This window comes from Electrona antarctica (assembly GCF_951216825.1).
Source record: "Electrona antarctica genome assembly, chromosome: 2".
NCBI lineage: Eukaryota > Metazoa > Chordata > Actinopteri > Myctophiformes > Myctophidae > Electrona > Electrona antarctica.
In genome coordinates, this window is record NC_136807.1 from 31,509,735 (window position 1) to 31,522,109 (window position 12,375).

At 43.8% G+C, this 12,375-nt stretch overlaps 1 protein-coding gene across 3 annotated transcripts in view; it reads left to right on the plus strand.

The window, feature by feature from the left end:
- Positions 1 to 10,848, plus strand: part of LOC306918149 (BICD cargo adaptor 2) — a 70,004-nt gene extending 59,156 nt beyond the window's left edge. Inside the window, exons 11-13 of one of the 3 annotated variants that reach the window (XR_013789291.1) lie at positions 4,504 to 4,726; positions 6,675 to 6,786; positions 8,576 to 10,848. Coding sequence is in view for 2 of the 3 variants with exons in the window: in XM_079496033.1 (XP_079352159.1) it covers positions 4,504 to 4,849 (346 nt within the window). In the remaining variant the exon portion in view is untranslated. Of the gene's footprint in view, positions 1 to 4,503; positions 8,306 to 8,575 lie in introns of those variants that run through there. The other 2 variants (XM_079496034.1, XM_079496033.1) reach the window with 2 other exon arrangements.
- The last annotated feature ends 1,527 nt before the right edge of the window (positions 10,849 to 12,375 follow it).

A 12,375-nucleotide genomic window follows, 5' to 3' on the forward strand; every position in this document is an offset into this window, starting at 1 on the left:
TAGCCTTTCTGTGGGATTAGTGTTGAGTTATATGCTACTGTTGGTGTGTGTGCATGTGATTTTACTGGCAAAAATGCATATACATGCATGTACATGACCATATTATATTTGTATGTATCTGTCAAAAGAATAAAACACCAAAATACCTGATACAGTTTCAACATGCTAGACAAGTAAAATGTGTGTGTGCTTGTTTGTGCGTGTGTGCATGTGTGTGTATGTTTCTCCAGCTGCAGTCTCTTGTGGCATCATATTACCCATAAACCCCTACCCCCTAGCATTCCTCAGACATGCCTCCGCATGCAGACATGCCTGGACATGCACACATTGTCATTAACAGCCAGGCAGGACCCCCACCTCATACAATACATGCATACATACATATAGTATAGTATGTATAGTTTACATAGATACTCCACTGTTACGTTCTTAGTTTACGCATGATTCATGATAACTACTTTTTATATATGTGATGTATGCCATGCTTTGTTATTGCTTAATGTAAATCGCTCTGGATTAAGAGCGTCTGCTAAATGCCTAAATTGTAATTGTAATACATACAGTACATACATACACCCTTTGTGCATGTTTCTCTTTCTTCCATTCATAAGCTCTTTTCATTTTGAATGTCTTTCTTTCTGTCTATTCTGTCTCTGTGATGTCCTACCTACCGTGTGCGTGTGCGTGTGTGTGTGTGTGTGTGTGTGTGTCTTAAAGTGTACATGTGCGTACGTATGTGTGGGATAGATAGATCCCTTTACTTCAGCTAACTTATGTGCCATGCATGATGGCATGTCATGTTTGGGTGCAGCTCCTCTTTATGTTGCCGTGTGTGTGTGTGTGTGTGTGTGTGTGTGTGTGTGTGTGTGTGTGTGTGTGTGTGTGTGTGTGTGTGTGTGTGTGTGTGTGTGTGTGTGTGTGTGTGTGTGTGTGTGTGTGTGTGTGTGTGTGTGTGTGTGTGTGTGTGTGTGTGTGTGTGTGTGTGTGTGTGTGTGTGTGTGTGTGTGTGTGTGCGTGCATGCATGCATATGAGTGTGAAAGCATATCTCCTAACCCCTGAGGTTACTGTAAGTGATTCCAGAGAGAAGCGGAGCCCCTAGCTGTCCATCAGTGCATTCAATGTAGTGACTGTTCATCCACAAAAGACCCCAGCCTGCCCCCCCCACCAGTCCCAAACCTACATCCCATCAGAAGGCCAAGAAGGCTTCCATTGTACGCCCTCAGTCGCTACTAGAATGGAGATTCCTCTTTTATTGGTTTATTCTTTTTCCCGGGAAATCCCATGGCCTTGCATCTCCCAGCAGCCGTCCCACCATCTTAAGGGGGCGCTGCCCCTTCCCAGGGAGTCCCCCCCGACTCACACTCCGTTTAATGAAGCAACACTGATCCCTTTGTGTGTGTGTGTGTGTGTGTGTGTGTGTGTGTGTGTGTATGTGCGCACGTGTGTGTGTGCGTGGGGGTCTGATAGGGCAGAAGTTCACATGGAACGCAACCACGTGCAACAGAAACACAACAGATCCAGCAGCCAATGGCCAATACCCAAACAAAAACATTAGATCCATGTTGACCAATCAGAACAGGCCAGTGCTGGTGTGTGACTGTGTGTGTGTGCTGGCATTGAAATTGATGAATGGCATGAACAGTCCATTGTAGGACTTTTCAGGGTTAGGCATTGTTGTTTTTATAAGTCAGTCCACGCCTTGGCTGTTATTACTGGTTAAGGTGTTTTCCGATGAAGTCTGTGTTATCATCTCAAGGAAGTGTTTGCGACTAAAGAAGCAGTAGCATGTGCATGTCTTCGTCGGATAATCTCTTGAGTGGCTTTGTTGGAGCACAGCTGAAGGCTAAGGTGTTATTCACACATGTAGCCATCTTCTCCTTTCACACTTTGATATTTAGCAGACGCTCCTATCCAGAGCGACTTGCAACTAGAGCCAGACCGACGACAGATTTTTCATCGGCCGATCCTGTTTTTTGAGACTCCTAGCCCACTGATGGCCAATGTTTTCACCCGTATTTTGTAAAACAAAACTGCCGATCTACAAGCTCACAACGCATCGTTTTGTGACGTGTCGTGAGGCTTCTTGAGCATTTTTGAAAACTACACATCGGCTCCATATTCGCAGATGCCGATGTCATCAAAAAAGTCAAATATTGGCCGATATGTCAGTCTAGCTCTGCTTGCATCATGCGAGATTGGATCTTTTTTGCAGAGGTGTGTCATTCATTACTGCAAAAAAAGAATACATGAATGAATGCTTTGTCTGAGATGGGGAGAGGCTGCAGCCGGTTGCAGAAGATAAATTCAGTAAATGAGAATATCAGGGAGACGCTGCAGGTGCACGAGGGAGAGAACAGGACTGAAAGATGGATGAAGGCTGAAGTGGACAGAATGCGTGCCGTGAGGCCATGGAGAAATGGACCAAGATGACAAGTGAGAGTGTCACAATGTCATGTCACGAGCATGACCCACTTTTCTTTTTACAGCTGTCCATGCACCAGTGCATTTACACTCACACATACACACTACAGCGCAGCACACTCTCTCCACGCGGGCAGCGGGAGACAGTGGATTCTGCCGCAGTGCTGCAGACAGTCTGAGCTTGCTTGTGGTATTTTACACAGACATGGCAGATGGAGGGGCTTGGGGTGCCACATATATTCGAGAATAGGTGTGGAGGTTGAAGCTGTACTCTTGTGTCGTGGTGTCTTGTGAACCTCACTTTCTATGTTCCTTCTCGTCCTCGACTAAGTCCTGCAGTGACGCAGGAGGGATCTTCTTTGCGACCCCCAGGGTTAATGCTTTTTAATATCCTTTGTGTGTGTGTGTGTGTGTGTGTGTGTGTGTGTGTGTGTGTGTGTGTGTGTGTGTGTGTGTGTGTGTGTGTGTGTGTGTGTGTGTGTGTGTGTGTGTGCTACTGTAGTTTTTTACTGCAGCCTAGCATACACCTCTCACTACTCCCTCTACTTTTGCGTGTCACTGTCATATAAAATAGTGCATTCATTAATTTTTTTTTAAATGAAATATGGAGATACAATGCCAGAGAGCAGGTGGGATGTTAGCAGTGAGTCACTGCTGCTAGTCTAGTCTTGTGAGAGAGGGGAAGCCGAGCTCTGTGCTGGATTTACAACAGAACAGTTGCTCTGTAGAGAGGAATATAGAGAGTTGTGCAAACGGCTCTGTGGTTCTCAAAGTGGGGTCCAGGGAAAGCACAGATGAGCTGGCCAGATGTAAGTAGAATGGAGATGACTGGAGAGGCCGATGGAGGGCTCGTCTGAGGACGACATCACGTAGATAGTGACCATCAGGGGGTCCTTGAGGTACGTCCCAGGGGGACCCCATCAGAATGAGTTAATATAGCGTCAACCACTTTAACCCTATTTCATTTAATTTGAAAATAGCCAATCTAGGCCCGGGCGACTGGAGTAGCCGTCTGGGCGCCTAGGTTGGAGTGTGCGTCGCAGGTTTGAGTCCCGATCCCGATGACCGTTGCTGCGTGTCACCCCCCACCTCTCTCCCCATTTCCTTTTAGACTACTGTAATCTAAAATAATAATGTAATAAAAGGCAAAAGCACACACGTTTGCGAGCTTGTACATCGGCTCTTGAATCTTGAACAATTTGAAATAATTTTGAACATTTTAACAAAATCTTCTCTTGTACAGCGTCCCTGCCTGGCACATCATTTCAGAAGCCAGACTCAGTACATATCAATTTCCTTGACATGAAAATGTTGAAATACACTCCTGTGAGACACCATTTCCTCTGAGGGGAACCAGTGGATGGTCTGATAGAGACAGTAGGAGTGAAATGTCTGATGACATCATCATATAATCATTAATGATGCAGGAGCTCGGGAACTCCTATCGGGCCTTTTGCCGGTCGGCTCTATGGCTCCACCTGGTGGCCATAGAATTAAGGGAAAGGTCACAATGGAAACATTTATTTCAGCACAGACACATTGGTCATCTCGCTGTCTCAAATGGTTTTGTCCTTTCAGAGAATTTCGGTGGAAATATGGTTGTGTTTCAGAGTCATGCTCTTAATGCAGACTCTCACCATCCCATCATGTTAGCATGTGGGTCTTGAAAATGTTGTGGCTGACACTGCCCCCTGCTGGGCCTGTATGGAAACCACATGCTCTATAAGAAAAAGAAGGAGCTTCATTGTCACATGATCACATCACAGGTTTACAGGCATAGACAAGTGGGAGAGTGTTCTTTTCCAAAGGTCCAAAGTTTGTAGTTTTCAGGAAAGTGGAAGAAGAATAGAGATAGAAATAAGAGTAAGGAAAATAGGTCAGATGTTGGTCAAAAGTTAATAACAATAAATACAAGAAAGGCATTAGAAAGGCATGAGAAAGGTGTGAGGGAGTAAAGTATATACTATAGTAATAGGTATGTACAGGATAATGAATGTGATGCACTGATACTGTACATCATAAAAGCAGCATGCAAGTGCAACGTATTAGCATTCTAAAGTCTCTGTCTGTCTACATTGCAGTTGTGACGAGTACGTCGGCCAGCTGGACCAGATGCAGCGTCAGCTGGCGGGGGCCGAGGACGAGAAGAAGACCCTGAACTCTCTGCTGCGCATGGCCATCCAGCAGAAGCTGGCCCTCACCCAGCGCCTGGAGGACCTGGAGTTCGACCACGAGCAGGTCCGCCGCGGCGGCAAGGCCCGCAGTGGCAAAGCCCTCATATCCGGGGGCACCAACAATCCCCACGTAAGTCAGAGCCTCACCTGCGCCGGCTTGGGCCGCCCGGAGCTCAACAGCGCCTTGCCCAGCGGCATCATGGGAGGCCCCATGGTGTTCTGCAGCGAGAAGTACAAGATCTACTGCGACTGAAGCGGAGGGACATCCGCTTGGGACTGCTGTGTACAGAGAGGGGAGGGGTGGTCCGCGCCTCCCCTAGCCTTAGTGTTCAAGAGCCCCACTCGCTCGCTTCATAGCCCAGCCTTCGCTGAGCTCCTCTAGGGCAGTGATTCTCAACCTTTTAATTAAGGATATTAAAAAGGTGTGATATGCATTAGGCCACGGTGTTCCTTTAACTCTGAGAGTGTACGTTCTCAGAGTTAAGGACCCGCAAACGGTCCCATTTGGACCCCCCGGTGGTCCCCGGGACCTGACGTTGAGAACCAGCGCTCTAAGGGCCCGTGTGTCTAACCTTCATATGGCTGTTCACGCCTGCTAGTGTAAACGCTTAGAGGAATGCAGATGTCTATGTACAGTGTTCGCTCCACGTGGGGGGGTAGTAGACATATACTATGGCATGTGGGGTTATAGGAACGTCCATCAACGTGGCTTGATGGGGGTTTTGTTGTGGATATTATGGGGTGTCTATTCTTTCCGCTGTCATGGTATGATGATGTAACGGGTGGTCGTTCTGTTGGGACCCACCACCTCCCCCTGTTACCCCTTGAGTGTGTTCCCTGTGTTAGAGGGGGGCGGGGACTTGTGAAGAGGACGTTACTGTCATGGTCACGTCCTCTCGCTCTTAGGATTGTTCGTTGGCATGGGTGCTCCTTGGAAAAAGCCCCGATCCTCCTTCCTGTTCTTCTGTGTCCCCGGGGACGAGACCCCCGGGGACGAAAGCCCCGGGACGACCCCCACCGGGACTGACCTCTTTGCCCAGCAACCTATTGTCCAATCAGGTCACTCTTAAATGTTTACATGAATGAAACGAATGGAGAAATATGCAAACTCCCCCTGCTGTGGGCTAGGGGAAGCACAGTCATTTGCTGTACTCTTTTTAATGGAAAATTCCAAACTCAAGAAGCAGGTTTGCTGTTGATTTGATGTCAGAGGAGGAGGTGGGTGGTCAAAAGGAGCACCTGGGTCCACCGGGGTGTGTGTGTGTGTGTGTGTTTAATTTCAGGATACTGTGACACTAGCACACCAACACGATTGGGTCGGTCAAATCGCATGTCTTTGCAGCTGGAAAATGCTTATGAGCTTTTTAAAGGTTGTCTTTTTTTTCTGTTGCCAGGTGTGTTGTGCAACAGTAGCTCATGTACTACAGGGCTTTACATTACAAAGAGAGGAGTTATTTGAACACATGAGGGCTATTCTGTGTGAGCTGTTATGCTACAGTATATGGTGGATCATTTCAGAGCCATATTTGGGTAAGAAAGAAAGTTTAAGACAAATCGATCTCCACACCCAAAATTAAGTGCACTTCAGCATGGGTGCCTCAGGTTCCTACTTCTGTTTAAAAAAAGAAGTGATTACTGTGAACAGATACAATATAGTTTTAATCAAAGATTATTTTCCTTTTTAAGCGGAGTAAGATCCTAAATGAGCACAAATCAATAACAAAGGCACCCGGCATCACAAATCTGCAAATGAAACCGAGCGACATCACTCTGCAAAGTGCCTGTCGACCCAAACACTTGATATATTTATCTATCTATCTCATCTGTAAATGTAAAGGCCTGTCCTTCCTGTGTGTCTGAAGTTGAGCTATAAACACTTCTCTTCCTTTATATTCACAGTTTGTGTGATACAGTAATGCCTAATTTATACTTAGTTGTGCACCTGTGTCGTGCGCCGAAAAAATAGCCAGCATCGGCTATTTTCGGTATGCGACATGACGCGCAACCAAACCTGCCCTCATGTTTCTAACCTGTGTCCTTGTCACTCGCTTGTCATGGCGACCTTCTCTCTCTCTTAGATTTTCAGCAGCTTGCTGCTCCCACAGCGCACCCTACAGCGCCTCTCACCCTTTAACTAGAATGAGGCATTGTGGGGAGGGGGGGGGAACCCCCTCTGAATATGTTTGTCAGGTAACGTCCTCACGCACGTGTGTGAGTGTGTTTGTGTGTGTTCCACAAACCCGTGTGTGTTATCGCAGCATCTGAGTTTCAGCATTGACGTGAAGGACCCTCGTGCGCGTGTATGTTTTTATGATATTTGCAAAATAGAGGGTCGTTCATTTCTGATTTGTTGCTTGGTGTGTGTGTGGGGACAAACTATTTGTACTATATTTAGTATTCAAAATAGCTTTAATCTCATTGCAAGCTAGCGTTAGGCAGATACAAGAATAAGTGGGGCTCGTGTTAGTAAAATCCATGTCACTGCTTGTGGATCATAAACACATTAGCTTTATGATGCTCTTAAAAGCAGGGTTGATGTGAGAAAATCCTGCAAGATTAATCAAGTTATGCTTCTTTTTTTAGACTTCCAATAACTTGTATGTAAAGTTCTATATTCTTGATAATATTGTGTTCAAGTTATGATCTTGCAGGATCCTCCTATAGTATTCCTCCCTCTGAAATAATGACGAAGAGGGAGATTTAGTCAGCCCTGCTTGAGTGTGCAGACAATAGCACACAGTGCACACACACAGCATGGAGAATAATGCAAAAAAAGAACACAAGAAAATCCTCTGCGGAGGTCAATCACTCATCTGTTTTGAGTTCCACTTAACTTTGCAACAGCAACATATTCCGTTCCTATCAGTTTGCGCAGACAGAGAAAAGGTTCTGGGAGTAGAGAGAGGAAAACTACTCGACGTCTCAAAGCAGAGAGAGATAAGAAAGCGAGACACGCCGTCCGGTGTGTCTGGTGAAATGCTGACTCTGATACTGTGGAGAAATTAGTCCATGGGTTTTCCTGAGGGACGGACAAACCCTTGGCGATTTGATGAACAAACAAATGAATTCATTTTACATGTGGTTGTTCCATCAACTGGTTATTTAACCAGGACATTGATTCAAATTAGTTCACTCTTTGAACCCTTTTCCTTGGTTTTATAGGCTCTGTGGAAGCACAGAGCTGTAGATAGACACTACAACTCCGCCATATCATTGTGATTAAACCCTCCAACTAGTTTGTAATCAATGTCTGGTTGATCGGGTGACATCATAGCATGTCACTTGAAAAACAAAAAAGAAAAAAGATACAGCTCCTCCTACCTCTGCCTGCAGGCTCGTCCCACTTCACCTTTGAGTTCTCTTACACTCATACACACCGCTGCATCCAATTTCTGATTGGTTAATGAGCCTGCATGTCAAAAAACATAAACTAATTTCCATTAACCTGCATGGCACCATGGGAAAGACCATGTCTGCTGACCTGGTTGTGGGATTTGGCTTTAACTCTGTTGTGGAAATGATAGTTTGTGGTACTTGGTGTGAGACATTGGCTTCCTAGCTGCACGTTCTGTGTGTGTGTGTGTGTGTGTGTGTGTGTGTGTGTGTGTGTGTGTGTGTGTGTGTGTGTGTGTGTGTGTGTGTGTGTGTGTGTGTGTGTGTGTGTGTGTGTGTGTGTGTGTGTGTGTGTGTGTGTGTGTGTGTGTGTGTGTGTGTGTGTGTGTGTGTGTGTGTGTGTGTGTGTGTGTGTGTGTGTGTGTGTGTGTGTGTGTGTGTGTGTGTGTGTGTGTGTGTGTGTGTGTGATGACAGAACTGCTGCTGGCAGCCTACCCGACACCTAACACAGCTTAATACCTTTTGGACATTTTTAGTTGCTTCCAACTAACAAGAGCTGCCGTTTTCTTAACTGTTTGGGCTGGCGTGCACTCTAAATTAATTATGAATGCAAAGTCTGATGATTTGTTTTTTTCCCATTTTGCAGTAATTACGATAATTCTGCCCGGATGAGGAAGTACCATCAAGGTCCATTCTCACTGCTGATTTGGTTACCCGAAAAGAGTTAACACTACTGCATATTACCTATTTGGACTCGAAGACATCAAAACAAACACACGCACATACACACACACACACACACACACACACAAACAAATGAAAACACTGATTTGGAAAATGTCCTGCTTCTTTCCCTCCTCGGTTGAGACACTTTGAACAGAAATGAAAACATGGTTGCTTATTTTTAGGCGCTGCTGTCGGAAGCCAATGTTTCACACAAGTAAAATGAACATAAACAGAGTTCATGATTGAGTGGGAAATGGGGTTGTTTCCCAATGTAAATCAACAAGCTGTTTAATCTTGTTTTTCTTTTGTTTTAGTTTATTGTTTTCTTAACCTGTGCACTTTTATTATATAGGATTATAACATACCATTATTAACCTAGGAAAAAGCAGTAGTGGTTTGTGAGTTATTCAGTATCTACATGCTATATGATGAATATAAATATACATCCGTCTGAATTGTCTCTGGGTTAAAATGACAGAGACTATTTACTCCTTAAGATACCAGAAACCACAGACCTACTATTTGACTTTATCCTTCAGAATTTATCCATGGAATAACCATTGTTGCATTGTTATGTTATGTCATTATGTTATTATAATTATGTTTGTTCTACTGCCATGCTCTTTAAAAAAAAATCCAGGGTGAGCAAATTCTGGGTTTTTTTTTCATGTATTTATTATTCCTAGGAATAGTTCAAAATAACACAAAAGAAAACTTGACAACGCTTCGATTCAAATTGGTAAGTTTGGGTTTTCCCTATCATCTTACCAGGGGCGTTCCACTGAAAAGGGATCACTGACCTCCAGAATTCTCTGCAAGTGAATCAATTAAATTCCAAATTGGAATTGTTTCATTCTCTCTTTGTTTATTGTGCCAAATCTTGGTACGCCGTTTAGGAAAAGAATCAAGAATCTGAAAGAAGACAAAGCGTCAGTCAGAGAGGTGTAGTGGGTTCGGTGTCGTCCGTAGCTCTCCTCGCTGAGCGCCAGGACTTTTTGTTTTACGTTTTAGTTCTTTGTTTCTGACCAGTAGTGCCTTTCATTGTTTCAAGGGAGAATCTTAGACTAGCATTTTATGTTTTATTTTGCTTCAGGTGGGGGCTATTGGTTCAAAATGACTGTGAGCAGCAATAAGTGCAAAGGGAACAATGACACCTTTCAGCACGATTGATATGATACTTTTGAAATTAGCTCAATAAAACTGAAATTGCATTGAATTCTGTCGGTTAGTGGTCCCAACAATTAATTCAGGGGTATTGAGAAGTTGATGTTTTTTCATTTTTGTTTTCCTTATTTTATTTTGTATCAAACTTTGGGAACCAAATAAAATCCCTTTGGCCTCCTATTATTATTATTATTATTATTATTCTTGAACAAAATGCTCCAAGCATCTGTAATGTGTTGGACTATTGGAAACATCTACGTATCTCTAGCTTTGTATGGTTAAGGTCATGTGATATCCATAGTATTGTTGAATAATGTGCAGAGAGCACATTTCTATCCTTTGTTGTCATTTACAGTTTTGTTTTTTATTCTTTAATCTTTTTTTTTTTTTTTACACCATCTTTAAGCATTATGTTTTCAGTAAACAGAAAACAACAATTTGCATCAACAAGCTTGAATCGTGCCATTACAGCCAGTTGCTTGTTTGTTGAGGCGGTGAAAAAAAGTCTGAAATGTGGATGAGAAGCTACAAAATTAAAGTGCAATTTTAAATAAACGTTTTACATTGAAAAGAACGAAGAAAGAGGTTTTCTGTTTGCTGGAAGCGATGGCATTGTGTTATTATTAGCAGTGCAAACGTTATATTGTCATATTGTGTTTCAGTATTGATCCATAATGAGAGTTTGATACCTTTATATGAAATAATAACGACTTCACTTGTATGTTGGTATTTATTTGAATTTGTCATGCAGTACTGTATTCTTATTGATAATGTGCATTATGATTAGAGGCATATTGATTACAGCTAAATGTCATATGCATGTTCCTCAGTCACATGGGAACCTTTACACAGAATTGAAAAACAAACGTATAACTTTGTCAAGGGTTGGAAAAAAGGAAGAAAACACAAAAACAGAGTTTAGTCTGATGTATTACTGCTGAAACTAACAGTATAAAAGTGTTGTTTGTTTTCCTCGACTGTGTAAAGGTAGTCATACTGGCTAAAAATCAATAAACGTGACTTAACGTCCCCAAGATGTCACTCTGTGTTGTTATTTATAGCTTCTTTTGCAGCAGTCAGGAATCAGAATACATTTTATTGTCTCATCACATGTTTTTGCAGGTGTAAAGAAGTGGGTAAAACTTTTTTTCGACAATCTCTGTCATTTTAATGTCCGATCATTTCAAACCCATTAAAACCGGGACATTTTTTGCCTGGATTCCAGCCTGAATTGCTGCAGTGACATTTTCAGATCCACGGTACGCAGCGAATCAGGCTGGAACCCAGGCTAGGAAATATATAGAAACATACGTTTTTCAGAAAACTATTAGGATTTTGAAAAGTGGTTTAGAACGGTGGTTCTCCAAAATATTGCTTCATGCCATGCTGCAAGCTTGTATTTTTTAACATTTTTGGAAAATCTTGAAAGTGTTTAATCATTTTTAATTTTAACACGGGGGTCTGCATGCGGCCAAATAGGCCTATAGGCCTAAATGTGGCGGTCCGTGGCACGAAAACGTTAGAACTACTGATTTAGAAGGCATTTGTAGAATCTGCCTCAGGTCTTAATGAGTTATTGAGAAAGAAAGAACAAGGATGAACAGTTCTACAGATATTACAATGTTCCTGATATGAGAGTGAAAATAAATATACCAGCAGGTCAGACAACTGCAGATCTTCATGAGCACGTGAAGGGTTAACTCGCTAAGTATGCAGTCAGATGCTGCTCTCTCTCTCCTCCAGAGTGTTCCCAGCTGGAAGCTCTGCTCTGGCCTGCATGGGGGAGTCGAGTAGGAGGGGGGGAGTCGAGGAGGAGGAGGGGGAGCCGAGGAGGAGGAGGAGGAGGGGGAGTCAAGGAGGAGGAGGGGGAGACGAGGGGAACTTCCCAGCTGTCTGAAAATCTGCAGCATAGATCACATTTCAGACAATGAAACCAACTTCTCCCTCAGTCTTTTCTCTGCCATCTAGCTTGGAATTTAAGGTCAGGGTGCTGCTACTGTGCATGTTGGCTCACTGGAAACCTCTGCTACATTCAGGGTGCTGCTACTGTGCATGTTGGCTCACTGGAAACCTCTGCTACACCAGTTTGTCTCAAAGTAACCTTGAGTGGGTTCCAAATGGCCCTGTATGGGTGTGTGACTCTGAGAGTGTACAAATTTGTACATTTGTCCATTTGGTTATGGGAGTTATGGGAGCCCTTGAAATTAAAAAGTTTGAGAATCACTGCACTAAATGGAACAGAGCCTTAATTTATCATCGGTGACGGTAACACCTGTGAAGGAAGTCGGAAGAGGCCCGGAAGTAGGAAGAGTTTGAATGGCTGCTGTGCATATACCCTAATCTCTCCTCCATCTCTCTCTCTCGGCAGCAAATTAAAGACACGCCCACATATACAGAGGCGAGCCAATTGGCTTCTGACCTTTCATACACCCAGCGCTTCCTGCCAGAGCGCGGGAGCTCTCCTCGGTTTTGGAGTGGACCGCCATGGCTTCCTGTTGGAGCTATTCAAACTAGCAGAACACATGCTGACGAGCTGGAACCAGCAGAAGTATAGTT